Source organism: Carassius gibelio, chromosome A9 (assembly GCF_023724105.1).
Source record: "Carassius gibelio isolate Cgi1373 ecotype wild population from Czech Republic chromosome A9, carGib1.2-hapl.c, whole genome shotgun sequence".
Classification (NCBI taxonomy): domain Eukaryota; kingdom Metazoa; phylum Chordata; class Actinopteri; order Cypriniformes; family Cyprinidae; genus Carassius; species Carassius gibelio.
In genome coordinates this window covers 9,144,679-9,165,062 of record NC_068379.1, presented here as the reverse complement: position 1 = coordinate 9,165,062, position 20,384 = coordinate 9,144,679, and the positions used below count along the sequence as shown (strand labels likewise).

General features: G+C 38.9%; 1 protein-coding gene across 2 annotated transcripts in view; it reads right to left on the bottom strand.

Moving 5' to 3' along the window:
* Window positions 1-20,384, bottom strand: part of mylka (myosin, light chain kinase a) — a 74,073-nt gene that overhangs the window by 29,023 nt on the left and 24,666 nt on the right. For both annotated transcript variants that reach the window (XM_052606905.1, XM_052606904.1), the window contains exons 3-10: window positions 10,828-11,035; window positions 6,954-6,999; window positions 6,291-6,456; window positions 6,054-6,219; window positions 5,814-5,835; window positions 4,860-5,353; window positions 1,310-1,513; window positions 174-308 (exon numbers count right to left, since the gene is read on the bottom strand). In XM_052606905.1, the coding sequence (XP_052462865.1) occupies window positions 174-308; window positions 1,310-1,513; window positions 4,860-5,353; window positions 5,814-5,835; window positions 6,054-6,219; window positions 6,291-6,456; window positions 6,954-6,999; window positions 10,828-11,035 (1,441 nt within the window). The remainder of the gene's footprint in view (window positions 1-173; window positions 309-1,309; window positions 1,514-4,859; window positions 5,354-5,813; window positions 5,836-6,053; window positions 6,220-6,290; window positions 6,457-6,953; window positions 7,000-10,827; window positions 11,036-20,384) is intronic.

Here is a 20,384-nt window from a genome sequence, read left to right as displayed (position 1 = left end):
GGCTTGAGAATAAACTATATTAGTTCTGTGAACAGACACAGAACCGTGCAGGTTACAAGTAGTCTGACTTTTATTATTAAACATTGTAGATTGCTGCTTGGTGCTAAACTGGGTATATGTGAAGAATTACTGAATTGAATGTGTCCCTCAAACACTGTGTGCTCGTACTGTACCATTGTGCAGCCAGGTGATCTCAGGTAGTGGTCTGCCCTCCACTGAGCACTGCAGGTGCAAGTCCTGTCCCTCTGATACTGAACAATCCTTCAGAGGAGAGATGAACACTGGGGGCTTCGCCTCCACCCTCACACCTACAACACACCCACCCACCAATACAAATAAAACATCACGAAACAAGACATAATTCACCCCAAGAACATTCGCTGAGGATTACCTAAGGATTTGAGTTTTGGATTTCCTCAGAAAAAAGAATGAAGAATCATAAACATGAGTAAGTCTCTTTTTATTTATTGATATATTTGTATAGTTTTCACATAAAGTGTAAACATTTTACTAGTTACTAAATGTTCTGTATGTTTTTGACCTTTCAGTGCCTTCAAAATTTACGTTTTTCACTAACCACACATAAACGTTTTTAAACACATAAAAATTTCCTCAAAAACACAATCATGTACATACATGCTATTTATATTTTATTGTAGCCCAGTTTGTACTGAATACAGTGTTTTCAGACTTTAGCCATGCATTTGTTTATAAGTAACTGAAAAAAGCACACACAAAAGGCCCCCAAAATACCCTCAGAGGGTTAAACATTTGTGGTCAGTAAGATTTTGTATTTTTTTTTTATAAATCACACACACACACACACACACACATATATATATATATATATATATATATATATATGTGTGTGTGTGTGTGTGTGTGTGTGTGTGTGTGTGTGTGTGTGTGTGTGTGTGTGTGTGTGTGTGTGTATGTGTGTGTGTGTGTATGTATATTATAATTCCTTTTAAAAAATCTTACTGACCACAAATGTTTGAATATATGTATTTAAGAAAATAATTATTATTATTATATTTTAAAAAAATATGATTGATTGAAGAAAAAAACTGTAAATGTGTATAATGTTTCTAAAAAATGCTTTTCTTCTGAACTTCAAACAAAAGATCAGAAGATCAAAAGATCTTTAAAAATATACTGCAGTGTCCACAACTTCATTGAAAGTAAATAAATAAATAAAAAATAATAATTAATGATGTTACTGCTTAATTAACTTATAATGAACAATTATTTGTTGTTTTTGTTATAATACTTAAGATGAAGATGTATAAAATGACTGGTGAATTCTTACGTTTGACAGTCAGACTCCAGTGGGCCGCAGTCTTTCCTCTTGTGTTGGCAGCAGTGCAGCCGTATTGTCCCGTGTCAGTTATGTGAGCGCTCTCCAGACACAGGACGTGCAGACTGCCCTCCTGTCGTGTGCTGACGCCTGATCTCTGTCTGAGAGGAGCTCCATCTTTCATCCAGCTCACTGTCGGCACTGGAGACCCAGACACTGAGACAGCACAGCATCACATCACTCATTTAACAACATCTACGATTTCTGCAAAGCAAAGTAACACAACATTGCACAACATCTACAGGTCTTGCTTTGATTTGAATACATTTGTTTCCCCATTGAAGAACCGACTGTCTTCTTAATCAACTACCCTCACACACCTGTATGTAATCGATAGCAATTAATGTGGGCGGCAGTGGCTCAGTTGTTCATGTAGGTTGTCTACCAACCGGAAGATTGGTGGTTGGTGGTGTTGGCGCAGTAGATAAGACACATGCCTTTGGTGTGAGAGACCTGTGTTTGAATCCACTGTGAGACACCAATGTGTCCCTGAGCAAGACACTTAACCCTTAGTTGCTCCAGAGGCTTGCGACCTCTGACATATATAGCAATTGTAAGTCGCTTTGGATAAAAGCATCAGCTAGTAAAAAAAAATGTAGTATAGTTTAAATTTAAATTAAATCACTTAGCGTAGTGTTTTTGACCCAATTTATATATAATTTCATAATTACTTCTATTGTCTGTGAAATATGGTTAAACTGTACTGCTGAATGAATTGACAAACATTTATGATATACTAAAATATACTTTTAAGGTTATTTCCAATTAAAATTCATTAAAAATATACGGGTTACATGTTATTTGAAGGTGTCTTGTAACAGTATAATTATACAATTAGTGATATTAACTATATTAATTTACTTTGTGGTTAGGGTTAGGATTAGGGTTTGGCTCAGGGTTACTTTCATGTAATCATGCATCATTAATTGTTACCAGGCCCGGCGCCACGAGGGGGCAAAAGGGGGCAATGCCCCCTCAGATCTGACTTGTGCCCCCTCTGTTTCATTTTTGTATTCATGGTTAAAAATAAATGGTAAACCTTTTGTGTTAAATAATAATTTAACCTTATCCCCATGGGATTTAGAATGTTCAGTGTTGTAACTCGTGACATTACTGCCAGATTCAAATATCTTTAGCGTTGGTCGGCGCTGAGCAAGAGACGGACGAGCTCAGCGCTGTCATATCACAACTATGCAGTGTTTTCAACCTCATAATGTTTATTTTAGATTTCATTCATTTAAATAGGCTACACGTAAGCACTGGTAAAACAATAGGCTACATTTGGAGTCTGTGAAAGCAGCAAAAACAATCTATTCAAATGTAATTTGCCGACGTGTGTTTTTAAAATCAGATAAACACAGTGGAAGTAGGCTATCTATAAAGTTTACTCTATTGTTATAAAGATTTTTAAACGACCAAACACACTCACTTACACATATTTGAGAATCAGCATATAGGATAGTTGATATGGTAAGTAAGTTTGTGAATATTTCGAATAAAAAAGGAAAAACGAAATGAAGGATAGCCTGCATCTGTTATGCTGTGTTCACACCAAACGCGAATAGAGCGTCAAATTCGCGTCTACCGCGCCTAGTTTGCCGCTTGACCATTTTGAGATCATTCGCTTCATTCGCGCGAGTAATTCGCTTGATTCGCGCGTGAAATCAACTTCACAACAGACGCGAATTCGCGTCATGGGGGGGCTTCTGCCAGCTGAGTCCACGGAGCATTTTCAACCGCCATTTTTATTCGGATAATTTTCTAAATATTACTGTTATTGTGTCATGAAATGTAGTTTTAAAAGTATTTCAAACGAGAATGTAGCTGTTTTAAACTCAAATATGCGGTTTATTTATAATGACAGCGTCTATTTAAAAAATGTGTTTCGCTGATCTCAGAGATGAGCTCCATGCGATCAGCGGGAGCTCCGTCATCATGTATCCGCCGAGAGCAGCCTTTCCTCGGCTAGATCTTCTGACATTTGCCGCTGGCTCTGATGTCTCTTTAGTGGTTCAAGATAAAATATAATTCGTTTGGGGTAAAATGAAACGTTTCTTATCTTTGGCCTTTATTCAATTTATCTATTAATATGTTTTATATATATACATAGGTCCTTTTTATTCCGGTCTCTATAGAAATATGAACTTTTGTCATATAGCTCCGGTTGACTGCTCACTGACAACATCTTTCCTCCTTGTTGAATGAGTGGAGAAGGGTAACGTTATTCCTGCACAACCCGAGGCTGCAGGAACATACTGTTGTTGAATGAGTGACTCCTAGCAGGCTCCTGATTGGTTAACGCGGCGCGAATTGACGCCAAAGTTCAAATTTTTCAACTCGGGCGGCAGACGCGAATTCGCGTCAAACGCTAAATGCACAAAAAGCACCATTCGCGCGAAGCGCTCTATTCGAGCGTCAATTCGCGTCATTCGCGCGAACTAGACGCGCGAATGAGGCGAATTCGCGTCTTCCGCGCCGCGCTTAACGCCCCATTCGCGCCGCGAGACCTCCAGACGCGCGTAAACGCGCCTTTGCATTGACTTAACATTGAAATCATTCGCGCCAGACGCTCTATTCGCGTTTGGTGTGAACACAGCATTATACAGTGTTATTATTGTGACTGCGGTGTTTCACGTGACAAATATGACGCGTTGCCATGGAAACATTAAGGGGGAACGTTCTAAAATAACTGTAGCCTTGAAAAATCTTACTCTCATGAGTCAGTTAGAATATTTTAAACTTTAGTGTGAAAGGGTTAATTATTCATAATAAATTAGGCTGGCTTATCTTTTATAGGCTGTGTGATTTCCTGATGTGGGTATTAAAGGTGCTGTAGGGAACTTTTGTAAAAAAAATTTTTTTTACATATTTATTAAACCTGTTATTATGTCCTGACAGTAGAATATGAGACAGATAATCTGTGAAAAAAATCAAGCTCATCTGGCTCATCCCATCGCTCCCGGTAAAAAACAACCAATCAGAGCTGCGGTCTGTAACTTTGTTTGTGTTCAAAATGTAGATTTTCTGCCGCGCCATTCGGTGTCTGTAGAGCAAATATCTGAACATGTGATATTATCAGCAATTCAGTTTCAGCTAAAATGTGAATTATCATTAATATCATTAAAAATGGACATAAAGTATATGCAGCGTATTTCAGACCACAAAAAGGACACTGAAACTGTGATTGAGAGTACAGCTGATGAACATGACAGCCATCAAAGCATTTTGATGGTGTAATAAAGTTAAGCCCCCTTAACAATTTCACATGCCCCCTCAGTCATTTCATCCTGCAGCCGGGCCTGATTGTTACGATAATAGTAAGTACATGTAACTTGTAACAAGGAAAATAAAGTGTCATTGATATATGCCATGCATTTAACTTTATTTGTAATTACACATGTGCATGTGCCGCTGTGCAGTGATTTAGACAGCAGCAGGTCATGAATTAAATAAACTGCAAACTACTATTTTGATCCCAGTCACTCCAGTTCAGTAGACTCACCTTGGCATCTGAACATGACCTTTTCCCCTGGCGAAACCTCTCGGCTCTGAGGCTGGGAGTCAAAACTTGGCAGAGTTTCTGGCATGTCCACTTTGCTCTCTCTGGTTTGCTGGCGGGCGTCTCTGCTGGACTCCAGCCGTGATGCTTCAGGAATCTCTTCTGGATCTCTGAACGAATCCGAAGCTCTTTTTATGCTACTTGACTCATTCTTTACAATGTTCTGACTTCTTACATCCACAAGGTTTGATGTCTTTTGACCAGCTGCTGATTTTCCATCTGTGGATTTGCTGATAGGTTGTGAGGATAGTGATGATGTTATTTTTGGTTTGTCTGTTCTGGTCACAGTGGTAGTAGACGGTGGTGTGTGTTTCTTGTGTGTCTCTGTGGTTGCAGTTCGGATGGATGGGTTGGAAGGTTTCTGTTCCACGTCAAATCCGTTGGTGCTGTGCTTGACAACAACTGGTTTTGAGAGATCTCGAGATGCTTTGGGGACACTATGGAACAAAAGATTAAAAACAGTCAAGAGTCTTTTAAACTGAAAGATTGAAAACCCAGATTGCAGACTAGAGTGAATGACTCTTAATGGCATATAGGCCATAGATGAGTAAAGTAAAAGTAAATATATATATATATATATATATATATATATATATATATATATATGTGTGTGTGTGTGTGTGTGTGTGTGTGTGTGTGTGTGTGTGTGTGTGTGTGTGTGTGTGTGTGTGTGTGTGTGTGTGTGTTTTAAGAACCTTAAAATAATTAAGAACCTTGAAATTAGCCCACCAAGTTGATGGCAGTTATATGATTCATTGTGCAGATTAAAAAACATTTTTTCAATATTTTTTTAAAAATACTACATTCTGTCTTGTCTTGTAAATTTGGTATTTTGTTGTCACTTTTTTGTCAGTGCAAACTGCAATTGAAAGGACTAAATAAAAGCTCTTCACTTACGTGACTGTTTCAGTGTCTCCATCTGCAAAAGAACAATGGAATAAACTTTAAGAACTTCAGAATCTGAAATGTTAGCTTTTTAGCAAAATTTTTGCAAATTACTTTGCAAAAGTGAAGTGAAGTGAAGTATAGTGAAGTGTGGCAATTCTCGGAATTTGGTCACCAAAGAGGGCAAAATGTTTTATTCAGAGGCCTTGAGAAATAGCCCCACATCTTTATCTGTTTCTCTTTCTGTGTTACCTTGGACAATAAGTTCGGTGGTTGCAGAGGCTTTCCCGGCACTGTTAGCCACCAAACAGGTGTACACACCAGCGTCCTCTGAGCATATGTGGCGAATCTCCAGGAAATGCATTCCTGACCTCTCAAACATGTTATAGCGATCAGACTGCTGGATCTTCTCTTCTCCCTAACAAAGAAAATGCATTAATATATTTTGGCTCAACCTGTGATTTTAGATATTCCATAATGGTGTATCACCTTATACCACTGCACCAGTGGCTGGGGTCGTCCCGTGATCTTGGCTGAGAATTTGCCACTCTGTCCCACTTTGAGATACAGGCGAGAAGGTTTAGTCACAAACTTTGGGGGGCTTTCACCCCAGATACTGGGTCTATTCTCTACTGCAGGAACACCCAGCAATCCACTGGAGACAGAAGATAGAAAACAAATTAATTTACAGGACTAAATCCAGGTATATAATTTATTACATAAATTTTGCTGTTTCTTGCAAATTTGATAGAAATTACATGTGCCTATAAAGTTGTGCAATTTTTTTTTTTTTTTTTTTTTGTCTAACTTCCAGAATCCTAATATAGCATGATTTTGTTCATATGGAGACAATAAAATATAGAAGTTAAAATCACAAATTAATTTTTGCGATAATCTCGTTTTTTTTTTTTTTTGCTTTTTTGCTTTAATTAAATAATTAATTTAAATGTATTGTTGTGATTCATATATATATATATATATATATATATATATATATATATATATATATATATATATATATATATATATATATATATATATATATATATATACCCGCATAAACATGTATACTCATTAACAAAATGATATAGTATGTTTTGTATTTCATATTCATGAATGGCATGTCCTTTTTCTAGGCAGTATGTATCTCACCCTGCTCTGTTGGAGGAAGGAAGACTGTATTTTTTTCCTGCATTTCCTGTGTGTGATGGAAAAAGATAATCACAATACTCAAAAAACAAAGTATACACTTATCCATAAACACACAGAATTAATTATACACATTAAAAGCAGATATTATCATTTCCCCCTCATCTTTCTCTATCTCTCCTTCCCTCATAAACATGGCTTGAGCTGCATGCTATTATCTGTTGCTATTTGTAAAGCACTTGAACGGCTCCATATGTGTTTCTGTGAAGTATGTCGAATGAAGTTTATTAGGCATTTATTAGTCTATAAATCAGAACAGATGTAGTGCTGCATCTCTAAATGTGGACATGTTTACTATAGGCAAAAATAGTAAAAATGAGGAATGTAGTATACACTATAATGTAAACTTTTAAGTATGTGCACTGTAGGGTAAACTGCAAAGTAAACTATATTAAAATAGTGTACAGTTTAGCGTTTATTCTATGCTGCAATATTTACAAACTTTCTGCTGAAGTATGCAGTGAGGTGTAATTTGTATTTCTTGTACTGAGATTATTCACTTCAGTATAGGAATATGCAATCTTTATGAACATCTGTATGCAACTGTTACAATAAATTTTTAAAGGAACAGTTCACCCAAAAGTCTGTATAACTTTCTGTGGAAATGTTAGAGAAAGTCTAAGCCTCTCTTTGTCAAACAGTGAAAGAAAGTGGTTTAAAAAGTCAAGCTCCAAGAAAAAAAGTCCTAACCCTCATAAAAGACCATACTGTAATTTTGTGTGAAAACATGTTTTATGTGTGCTTTGTCTGTCTGTTTTCTGTCTGCCCTGTTTGAACTAGTTTTCCTTGATTAGTCCATTCTGTTTACCTGTGTCCTGTTAATTAGTCAAGTCAAGTCAACTTTATTTGTATAGCGCTTTATACAATACTGATGGTGTCAATGCAGCTTTACAGTGTCAAACAGGAAAATAGTGTGCCAATGATGCAAGTAGACACTAACAGAATCATTTTATTATCTAAAGTCAGTTCATTGATGATTCAGTCATCATCCAGTTCAGCTCTCTTTTAAAAGTGTCTCTTCAAATCAGACAAGCATACCCAACTGAGCAAGCCAAAGGTGACAGTGGCAAGGAACCAAAACTCCATCAGTGACAGAAATAGAGATAAAAACCTTAGGGGAAACCAGGCTCAGACAGGAGGCCAGTTTGGTCAGATCAAACCAGCATGGTGTGGTTTAATTCTAGGTAGCAACACAGGTGCAGAGGACTTGTCTGTTTCCTTTGCCTTTTGTTTATTCCTAGCTCTTATGCTCCCTTGAACAAGGGGATTACTCCTTTGAGGACCTCACAAAACTTTCTAGATCTCATCCATCTCATTACCCAAACAACTGCCTATGCACATTTAATTATGTCGGACTGAACACCTCGTCCAAGGCAAAACTGTCTGCCGATTATTCTCAAGGGAGTTTTGCCGCTTTTGTAGAGAGGGTGCTGGAGGAAAATGGACTGTATTTTTCCATTTGCCCCGCTGAGGAAGACATTAGCCAAACATAATCCTGCTGCACAGAGAAATTGCCTGAGCCCGCTGCAGTTGGAGAACCCTATCATGCCGTGACAGGAGAGCCAGCACAAGAACCTGTGACTGAACTGATCATTGCCCTGGAACCTGAGCCTCTAGATTGGTCTGACCAGGTGTGTGAGCTGGCAACATCATCCATCCCTAAGGGAGTTTTGGTTGAGATCGAGGGGTTGGAGGAAAGTCCCATTCACACTCCCTCCACTGAGGGTGAGCTGCAGCTGGACACTGTACAATATTCTAAGGAAATTTTTGGACATTTTTGAGGAGGATCTTATTGACCGGGTTGGTCCCCTGTGTTTCTGAATCTCCGCTGGTTCTGTCTAGCTCTCCTACAGCTCCTGAACTCCCTATGACTCTTAAGTTCCTTCTCCCACCTCCTCTTATGCCAGCCAGTTCCTTAACCCTGTCTTCGCTGGTTCCTGACAGTCCCTCAGCTCACCCTCAGTCAGCACTATCTGGGTGCTGAGATCTGCCTAGGGCCTTCCAGTCTCCAGCTCCACCCAGGCATGAGGATCCCCTATCTCTGCCTTGAGCCTCTGAGCACTGGACTCCACCTCGGTCCATTGACCCATCGGCTCCGCCTTGGATCTTAGCTCCTTTGTCTCTACTGTGGCCCATTATCCCACTGGCTCCACAGGATTCCCTCGTCCTGCTGGCTCCACTTTGGTCAGTCGTTGACCATCCGCTGCCTTAAAACCCACTCCTCTGACTTCGCCTCATCACTCTATATCTCAGGCTCTGTCAAGCTCCTCCTTCCCTCTGGCTCTTGATCTGAAAGCTCTACCTTGGCCCTCCGGACCTCGGGTCTCGCCCTGGCTCTTCGTCTGCTTGGCTCCACCTGAGTCTACACCTCCAGCGGCTCCATTTCCATCAGTCAGACCCCTGGTGTAGCCAATTCTAACTCCAACATGGCTCCTCCCTCCGGCGACTCCACTGTGGGTCACCGTCCTGGCTGGTCTCTGGATCTCCACCTGGCTAATTCTGCTCCTTGCTCCTCCCTCCATTTTCACCATGGTTCCTCCTGCAATCAACTTCTCTCAGTCCCTGCCTTTCTCCTTCTCTACACCCTCCTCCTGAACCCCTGCACACCCTCCTCAGTTGGACTCTATGCATCACAAGGATGCGGCTTATCAGGAGGGGATGAACTGTTATATGTATGCTTTGTCTGTCAGTTTTCTGTCTGCCCTGTTTGACCTGTTTTTCTTAGTTCCCTCATACTGTTCACCTGTGTCCTCTTAATTATTCATTTGTCCAGGCAGAAAAAATATATAAGAACTACATTTGGTTATTACTACATTTTGTTGCTATGCTTAACACATGCTTGCTACATTGCTGTAGCACCTCTTTTCACCCTCTGTCTAAAACTCTCTGTTTTAATTCCTGTCTCTTTAAATTTTGCTTTTCAGCTCCTGAGGCTTCTTGAGGAGCTGCAAACAGTATTATATATATGGTAACTATGTCATTGTTATTGTAAGTCCATTATTTTTTAGCAATGTTTTATTTTTATTTTTAAAAATAAAATTGCTTAATCGGTATCTGTTATTATATTATCATGAACATATTATCCAGTGATGTACAACAAATGCACTTAATCTAACATATTCTCTAAGGACTTCTTGACATTCTATCTTTTTTTTTTTTTTTTTTTTTTGTTAATGTACAGCATAGATTATTTCGAGCCTTTCCTCCAACAAAAAACAACCATATAGGTTGTTTGTTCTAGCATCTTATTACAACCTATATTTAAGTTTTAATGTTAAGTGCTTTCTAGTGAGTGTAAAAATAATGACAGTATCGTGTTGCGTCTGTCGTCATGAAATGACGTATAATGTAAATACCAATTAAAATGCACGTTTATTTTAATGGAATGTGTGGAGTTTTTACACCGATCACACCCACCCCTAAACCTACCCCTCACATAAATCATGCAAAATTAAGATTTATAGAGCATATACATTTTATGAGTACGCGCGTTCTTTGGGATCAAAACCATGATCGCGTGATTACATATAGTCATATAACATAATACTCTACCAACTAAGCTACATGAGACCCAAATTATAGCACAAATAAAAGAGTTTAAAACATTAATATGAAAACGTCTTGTTGTCGATAGGAGCTCACTTCTAGTATACGCTCTGATGGGTCGTATTTCAGGGATTTGGAAAAACGACCTTTACGATCATATTGGTTGGAGGACAGGCTGATTATTTTATAACCCTAACACTGACTAATGACTCAGATCTTTCTAGAACACTCATTCAAGATAAACCTCAAGCCCATCATGGTGATGCTTTACCTTCCACAATGATCTCCACGGTTACCTGGCGGCTCCCAGCATCATTGACAGCCTCACATGTGTAACGTCCTCCATCCTCATCCTGGACATCCTGGACCGCCAGACTAAAGGTCCCACGAGCACTCTGTTCCATGGAATAATGATCTCCTGCTATCAGTAGCTTCCCATTCCTAAACCAGCAAACCTGGGGCTCTGGAAAACCACGTACCTGACAGAGATCACACAGCAAGTAAGACATGAACATGATTTGGGGCTGAGTAAATTATCAGGAAATCTTTATTCAGGAATAAAAAATATATAAAGAGTATTTTCTGAATAAAAATATGTGCATTTGTGGTTAAAAAGAATATACATTATATTTATTTATTTTAGAAAATTACAGATTTTTTTATTAGATAAGACGGTTATTCCTCGGTTGGGATCATGTCGAGCCCTTTGAAGCTGCACTGAAGCTGCAATTTGGACCTTCAAACCGTTGATCCCCATTTAAGTGCATTACATGGAGAATAATCCTTTAATGTTTTCCTCAGAAACCTTAATTTATTTGTGACTGAAGACAGGAAGACATGAACATCTTGCATGACATTAGCCACATTTCTAGCATTTGTAATACTGCATGTTTACTAGGGGTGTAACGGTTCACAAAATTCACGGTTCGGTTCGATACGATACACTGATGTCACGGTTCGGTTCGGTTCGGTTCGATACGTTTTAGATACAGCAAAATGTAAAAACATCTCAACTTTTCAGAATGCCGCAAGCGCACCGCGGGTCATGTGACAAGAACCAACCAATCAGCTTCATCCTTTCCCGTAACAAGGTTGAGAGCTCAGCCAAGATGAAGGAACAGCTGATCATAGTTGTATATGGATTGCAATTTTGAAATAAATTTAGTAGCAGAGCTACTGCAAGCGATTTTTAGAGCTGCAAATCCATTTATCCTTCGCTGAAATTTCCGCGTCTCATGGAGAGAGCACGTCATTGTTGCTTAGCAAAGACAGACGCCTCATGAGCGCTTCTGCCCGAGCGCTTTGGAAAGGAGGAGAAAGACGTGCTTAGCGTTTTCCACGCGTTTTTAGGAGCGATATGTGAACGGCCCCTAAGGCGCTCGCTCACTCAGCACGCGCTGAAGGCTCGTTGCAAAATGTCTAATGCATTTAACAGACCAGAAATATAAGATCCTAAAATAACCAACAGGTCTGGTGTTTGGGTTGGATTCCCTGTAAGCTATAGTGTCTAAATGCTGCAGGGATAGTTTGCTGCGTGCATGTTTCTCCTTTTTTTCGTCTTTTCCCAGATAGTACTGACGCATATATCCCAGATATTCCCGCTGGTGTTTTTTTTTTTTTTTTTTTTTTTTTTGTATTCCCGCTGGTGTACCCTGTCATGTTGCAGATGCGACATACCGTTGTTTTTTTATCCACCACTCTCTTGCCATCACCATTATAGCTTAAAGGGAATCCAAAGTGCACCCAAACACCAGACCTGTTGGTTATTGGGGGATCTTCTCATTTCTAGTCTGTTAAACGCATTGGCTATTTTGCAACGAGCCTTCAGCGCGTACTGAGTGAGCGAGCGCCTGCTGAGTAGCCTAACATAAACATATAAGATGGTGTTTTTTTCTTCTTCGGGAGTGTCAGGGGCGTTGCCTGTTACGTTGTTTGGGTTATTGGGCTACCTTGTTGAACGCATATCATTATATTTCTATCTCTCTCTCTCTCTTTTTTTTTTTTTTTTTTCAAATATAATTAATTACTCCAACGAACCGTTCGGTATACATAATGCGTACCGCGTACCGAACCGAAAGCGTCGTACCGAACGGTTCAATACGAATACGCGTATCGTTACACCCCTAATGTTTACATATTAAAATATCTAAATTGCGACCTATGCACACAATGTCAAATGCAAAAAAATAAAAAATAAAACATGAATTCATCTGTTCATGACCTCAAGGTTAGATTATTGTAATGCTTTATTGGGTGTTGTTAAAATTAATAAACAAATTCCAGCTGGCCCAAAATGCAGCAGCGTCTTACTCGAACCTGGAAGCATGACCATATTAGCCCGGTCCTGTCAACACTGCACAGGCCCCTATTAAACAATGTAAAGATTTTAAAATATTGCTTATTACTTATAAATCCCTGAATGATTTAGCACCTCAGTATTTGGACAAGCTCTTATTGCACTATAATCCTCCATGTCCGCTGTGTTCTCAAAACTATGGCAATTTGATAATACCTAGAATATCAAAATCTACTGCGGGCGGCAGATCCTTTTCCTATTTAGCACCCAAACTCTGGAATAACCTACCTAACATTGTTCGGGAGGCAGACACACTCTGTCCATTTAAATTTAGATTAAAGACCCATCTCTTTAAGATTGCTTACATATAACACAGTAACACATTTTTAATATTCAAAACCGTTAATGGATTTTTAGGCTGCATTAATTAGGAAAACTGGAACCGGGAACACTTCCAAAAACACCTGTTGTATTCGCTACATCATTAGAAGAATGGCATCTACACTAATATAAGTCTGGAGTTTTGGTTCCTTGCCACTGGCGCCTCTGGCTTGCTAAGTTGGGGTCACTTAAATCCCAGCGATATTGTCGACTTGATTGCACAGATATTAGTTAAACTGAGCTGAGCTGGATGATGACATCATTGAATTCAATAATGAACTGCCTTTGTGCATTATTGACACAATATTTTCCTATGTAATGCTGTTCAGTTGTTTTGACACAATCTGTATTGTTAAAAGCACTATATAAATAAAGGTGACTTGACTTGACTTGACTTGACATGGGGGTGAATAAGATTTGTTTTACTCTGGAAGTGGACTAATCCTTTAAGAGATAAAAACTCCCCAGAAATATCAGATTTGTAGAAACATGCATTAAGGTAACTACAGTATGTCTTTCTGTGCTGTGTCAGCATACAACCACATTAACTCAGTAAATAGATCAGCAGTAATTAGTCAACATGACCGTCCAAGCAAACAAGTGAACATTCCTCTGTCTGACCAAAGGAAGCTACTGGGTGTGTAAAGCAAGCCGAGACAGTTCCATAATTAAAAAAGTTCAGTGAGACAAATATGAACAGCATTCTGGACATGCTTAAAACCCAGTGAACAGAGACAGGAACAACCTTCATTATTAGTTACTCAGTAACTGATTATCAGCATTGCCCTACTTATAGACCAAACAGCAGAGATTTCCCTTTACTTATTTCCTGGGAACGTTCGGTGTGTGTCTAATGAGTGATGAACAAAAACAACAAAAAAACAACAACAACAACAACAACAAAATCATACCTACTCGCAGCACTTCTCTTTCTGTCATAAAGCTTTCATGATTATAATAAGTGCAATAATTAACCATGGAAGGATTACTACAGTGGACTGTTGGATATTGTACTGTGGTAATCAGTGCCGAATCTAGCTCCTGGAGAGCCAAAGTCTTAGACTCAAAGTCAGAGTTTAAGCTCCAGTCTGCCACAAAAACATCATGGAGGCTTGTTGTAATCCAAGGCTGGATCTGAAAGCTTAGGCAGCTGACTTGTTGCCTTGCTGCCGTATCAGGCAATGACAGACAGTGTTTGCATCTGAAGATGCCTCCCTAAACTCAGACAGACTTCTGAGACAGTATAATGTTTTAATACTAAATGGGGAAACTGTTGGTGACAACTAAATGATCATAAAATTATTATTATTAAGTTCTAATGTCTTGCTCAATATGAAGTCAAAAGTTATTCAAAAGCATACAGTACACACAAAATGTCGACCGAGTGCAACTTTCAGATCTGTTTTATTTCTTAGCGCTACCCACAGCCTCAAATGCCCAGGATAGTGGGATATTATCAACAGTGAAGGAAAGGCGACATCTATGCTGCCTTTGAAATGTGATCAGATGAAGGTGTCTCTGTAGACAAGAAGTGTTCCCATCATTAGTTACGTATGTGCCTTGTTGCCTTCATTTTTCAGCATTCAGATGGGCCTGGATGTTTGCTGTAATCCAAAAGATATTTAATATGTTGAATCAGGTCTTAAGCTAAAATTTACAGCACACTGGCCCTCTGAAAGCAAAATTGGGCACTTCAGAATTGGGTAATACTGTAGCACTTTATTTTACAGCCTTGGTCTGTGTATACATAATATGTACATATTATAGTGATTAGAATAATTCGGTAATAACTAGGTACTAACCCAGAACCTACCCCTAAACTTAACTGTAGCCCATGTAGTTATCTTATATTACTCAGTACTTTCTTAGATAAGTACACAATAAGTTCATGTCAGTACTGTAAAGATAAAGAGCAACCAGTAATAAAAAAATTTATGGGCATGGTACAGTGCTATACTATTACTATATTACAGTTTTTGAACACTGAAAACTTTCTTAACCTGCTTAGCAAAATTAGCGCTGAACTTGCCTTAGCATGCACCACCACTTATCATGCATTGTTTTCATTCATCCTGAGAAGTCTTTGTCTTTTACATCATTGAAATGTGTGTCCGTTATAGATCAGCATGATGAAAAGAGCACCTGATCCGTCTATAATAGAAGGAACACAAATGCCTGAGTCATTATGGGAGCGGTACAACTGTGCTTCTTGTGAAGTGCTCCAGAGCTCAGACTCTCTCGTGTTCACTTTATTGATCTCTTTCTGCTTGTTTTCTCTTGGTTCTATCAACCATTACATATCTGTGTGCTGACCATGTCTAATAAGGACACCGTATGGATAATCTCCCTCCATTCAGCCTCTCTTTTACCAATGTTGGCTTGTTTCATTTGCACACATCTCAGTGAAATTGTTTAACATTGTGCACTGGAAGAAGACCAGAGTAAAATCATGAAACACAATCTTCCTCTCTGTCTGTAAACCAGCAGTGCCGCACATCCACTTCACAGGCAAAAACAAAATTCAGAGGAAACTGCTAACTACTGCAAGCTGCAATGGATTTCAGATCGAATATACACATTTATACGGTTTGATGGCTTAGACAACAGATTGATTCCAGATGCCCCTCCAAAAATTCCAATGCTAAAAAAACTTTAAAAGAAAAACTTTACCATACAGCAAGTGTTTCTAGGAGCACGTCAAGACTGGCCTCTCGGTGACAGGTCCAGTTTAGTGCAGATTTGCCCAAATATAGCGATATTTGCTCTGAAATCTCTATTAAATAAGAGCAGTTCTGGTATTTCCTCTATGTCGGCTGCTGCTTTGTTTTGTGTACACTCTCTCAGTTTGAAGTCTTTACTTTGAGACTTGTGGTCAGGAGCTCTACCTCAAAAATCCAGCAGGACTCACATCCGATGCTGAGGGGAAGAAAAACAGGGATTTTTGTTTGTTTTCTCACACACTATTCATACTGACATCACAAGTAGGGCACAAGTCTTCAGTTAGGCCAGACACAAAGAGGATACTGTTGCATTCATAGTGTATTCACCTATGAACCGAATTCTCATTGTGATTTTTATGAAAAAATGTGAGTGGCATTTGCACAAACTAAACTCACAGTCAATTGTTCTGGAGTGTGTTTCCGCTGCTTACACACTGCTTAAGTACCAAGTATGTTGCATCGTTGGAGAAATTAACTAGCTATGGTTCAACAATAGAGCCTGTCTCCAATGATGTTAAACTGGTGGTGGAGTAATATTTTTTAATTAATCAGTCTGAGATGAACATAAAATCTGAAGACTACTTTGCTATTTCTATTCTGTGTTATGTTGGTTTATTTCCATGTATGAGCTGATGCATGATATTATGATATGATTTATGATTTCATTGTGAGATCCCTCTTAAGTCATTCATTGGAATTCCCCAGGGACTCATATGCACTCAAATGTGAAAGTTAAAAGATGTTAAATAAATTTGCATATATATGGAAAGAAAGATAAATATGTTAGCTTTCTAAATTTGCTTTGCCTGTTCTATTTAATAAGACGTCATACTAATTAGAAACTATACTGTACTTCAAATATAAAATTTGTCACGCTGTTTGCAAACACAGAACTGTTGGAGTGCATTGGTAATAAAGGAACCATAACCCTGGGTTGTTGGGTAGGCGCTACTACAGTATGTGGTTGCTAGTGAGTTTCCAGGGTAAAAGCAACAGTATAACTCAATGCTTATGCAACACAATACATTGCACAATGAAGGAATTAATTACAACTTTTTCCAGATTCCATATTAACTCTGTTGCACATCCTTCATTTGAACCATGTTGGTCGTTAACGATGTCATGCAGGTGGTGGAGTTGTTGTAGTTAATTTATGCCTGTAGAACAGTGACGGAAGAGTTACATGCTGAAGTTGACTAATTACGGTTAGGGGTGTGTTGAAATAATCAACCTTAAGTAGAGCAGTTATGCTCATACTGTATTATAGCTATAAGCAAACCTCAGCAAACACTATTAAAGCTGCAGTTGGTAACTTTTGACGCTCTAGCGGTTAATAAACAGAACTGCTTGTGTCTTGCGGAAGGACATCTTGGCCGGAACTACTTCTCTCTGTTTACGTCAATGAAGAAATCACAAAGGTACTGGGCTACTCTGCTGCAGTACCCCCGAAGCAATCTAAAATAGTCCGAATATAAACACTTATTATAGGTGTACCCTAGTGATTCAGGACAAGCTAAAAACATGGTTTGGAAAATGGATTCATGGTGTACTCGCTTATTGACAGGTTTCACAAATACATTTTTACAAAAGTTACCTACTTAAGCTTTAAATGCACCCTTAGTATATACAAGAATATGTACAGAGGCTAGTGCATTGATAGTAATACGTTGTGACGTAAGTGTTCAAATACTTTTCAGGGGCAATCTATGTGTACACGCAAACAAAACAGCAACAGATTAATACAAGACCACATACCAGCTTGTTCTAATACATCAATATAGTTTTTTTTTGTTTGTTTTTTTATGCTACAAGATCTCTAGCAAACAAAACTTAATCTTTTAAGGAGCCCTTTAAACTGCTGCCCAGAATTGAACATCAGACAGCTCAGACATGCTCCAAGGTGAACCAAGACACAATGCAGAAAACATCCAGTTGGGAAGTTTTTTTTTTTTTTTTTTTTTTTATGTTTGTGAATGTTTTTGGATGTTTTTACTTGCATGCTTTTTATGGGATATATATTTTTTTTTTCCAATGACAGTCACTTCTTGTTTGTAATCTAAACATGATGACAACTGCTCAACCAAAACAATGTTGATGAATTCTGCAGTCTGAGATGTGGATGCTCCATGCACAGTTCGGAACTTCTCTGGGCTGATCTGGAGTCAGTATTGGGGATGTTCCACCTGGCTCTCATTATGGGGCCTCAGAGAAATATTCACTAATGACCTGCTGTTACTGAAATACAGCCCAAATTTTACATAGCACATTCTTACATAGCTACCCACCACATATTATAAAAGAGTCACTAAATGCTCAATTTAGTTTATTCTGAGCTATCCATTTAGTAATGTACACATGCCACACACTCTAAACAATCCACTCACAGACTTTATGAATGAAGTGCAATCTGACTATTATGAGTAGCAACTAGAGTTGCATTTACTGAAACATTGCTTTCAAGGCAGCCAAATAATAGTTTTAGGCACCCTCATTGGAAAGACGTCCCTATGGTGACATTTCTGCAAAATGATTACATTGCTTGTTGGACATTTTGCAAGCTTCATGAATTGCCCACATGAAGGTGAATCTGAAAAAGTTGTATTACTTTGGTTGTTGTATGTATCATGGCATTTACGAAAGGAAATGTCCGGTAAGTGGTGCTAAAAGGCAATGCTTTGTTGTGTGTACCACTATAAATCCTACACTTGACCTAACCAATAGAGTTAAAGCAAAACAACAATAAAAAAAGCTTTTGAGAAAGCAATCATGTAATTTGATTCTACAAGTATTCAAGCTTTTTTCTCATAACCCATGTTTTATGGGAGTCATCTCTGAGCACTCATTTCTAGTTTGGTGGGGTTAAAGGGTACTATGCATGACTGATGAGGCTTTAAGGTACACGCAACTAAAAATGAAAACAAATACATTAAACGGTTTAATTTAAAATGATTGTGAGGAAAGAAAAGCAAAACTGAGATGAATTTTAATATGTAGTGCTCTCTTTCATACATTGTAAACACCTCTCAGAGCTGGGTGGCACACGGTCGCTCTGAACACCCCTCAGGTGATGAAAGTTTATACAGTAAACTGATACGCACCGCTCACATTCCACTGGGTAGTGAGCCAAAACATCAGGTTGTTGTTTGACAGAGAACTCAACCTTATGTTTCCCTCTCCCTCTTTCCTGTTATCACTTTTTCCTGGCTTCACCTTCGCTGTTAAAACCTGGCGAGGTCACGCACCTGAAATACTGCAGCACAATCAATCCAGAGGCTCCCAGAGCACTCAAACACACTGATATCATTAACACATGCTCCTCTCTTTTACACTCCAGCATATTCTCATCAACACAATCTGTATACAGTTAGATATATTTTATTTTAATCTGTATAGATCTTCGTAAAATGCCAAAATATTTCTTAAAAATACCCTGTTTAATATTCACGTAAAACATTTCTAGCAGAACAGATTGGTTTTTATATAAATACATCATCAATTATACTGTATGTTTGAACACAGCAGACCGAATGTATGTGTCACAAGAAATGATAAATCATGAATACGGTTAAAGTTCATTGGGGGAAAAAAGGTGAAACAAACACAGCAAGGAGTCAGATGTCATGGGTGCAGATGGCAGAAGTGTGGTTCTCCATAGCGTAGGGACTGCAATGTATAGATCAACCTCCCAAATAAATACAAGGGATAATCCAGAACTGAGAGAGCAAAGTTAATCCAGGAACACAGAAACAGCAAAAGACTGCAGAAGAAAACAGGACATGAGAACTAAAACAATCTGACAAAGACAGAGCAGACACAGAAAGACGATATAGGGGAGCTGACGAGCCACAGCTGGTGCCAATCAGCTCACCAGCAGCAGACGCGCACACCAGACAGACAGAATAGCCAGTGAATTTAAAAACCGCGACCGTACCCCTCCTCCTAGGAGTGCCTATTGTCAATTGTGAACATAAATAAGGGAGTGATCCAATATGTCCTTTGCAGGAACCCCAAATTCCCTCCTCCAGACCACAACCTTCCCAGTCCACCAGGTGCTGGAATCCACATCCCCTCCGTCTCAAGTCCAGAATACATTTGAACAAATAAAACGTTTTTTTATCAATGAGACGGTGGGGTGGGGGGAGGGGGGGGGGGTTGTAGTGACAGTGAAAGGGCCGTTAAATTTGGGATCTAATTTATTACATACAGAACAGAGAGGAATGTTCTTAGAAGAGAACCACACTTTTTGACCAACAACATAGACAGGAGGCTTTGATCGATTGCAATCGGCCTGGTCGTACGCAATAACACCTCTGGATGAAGGCATGAGCATTCCAGACTCCAGACAAGGTCTGGTAACCTTAACTAAACTCAAATGGAGAGAAGCCCATGGATGACACTGGTAACAAGTTATGTGCGTACTGAAACCATGAG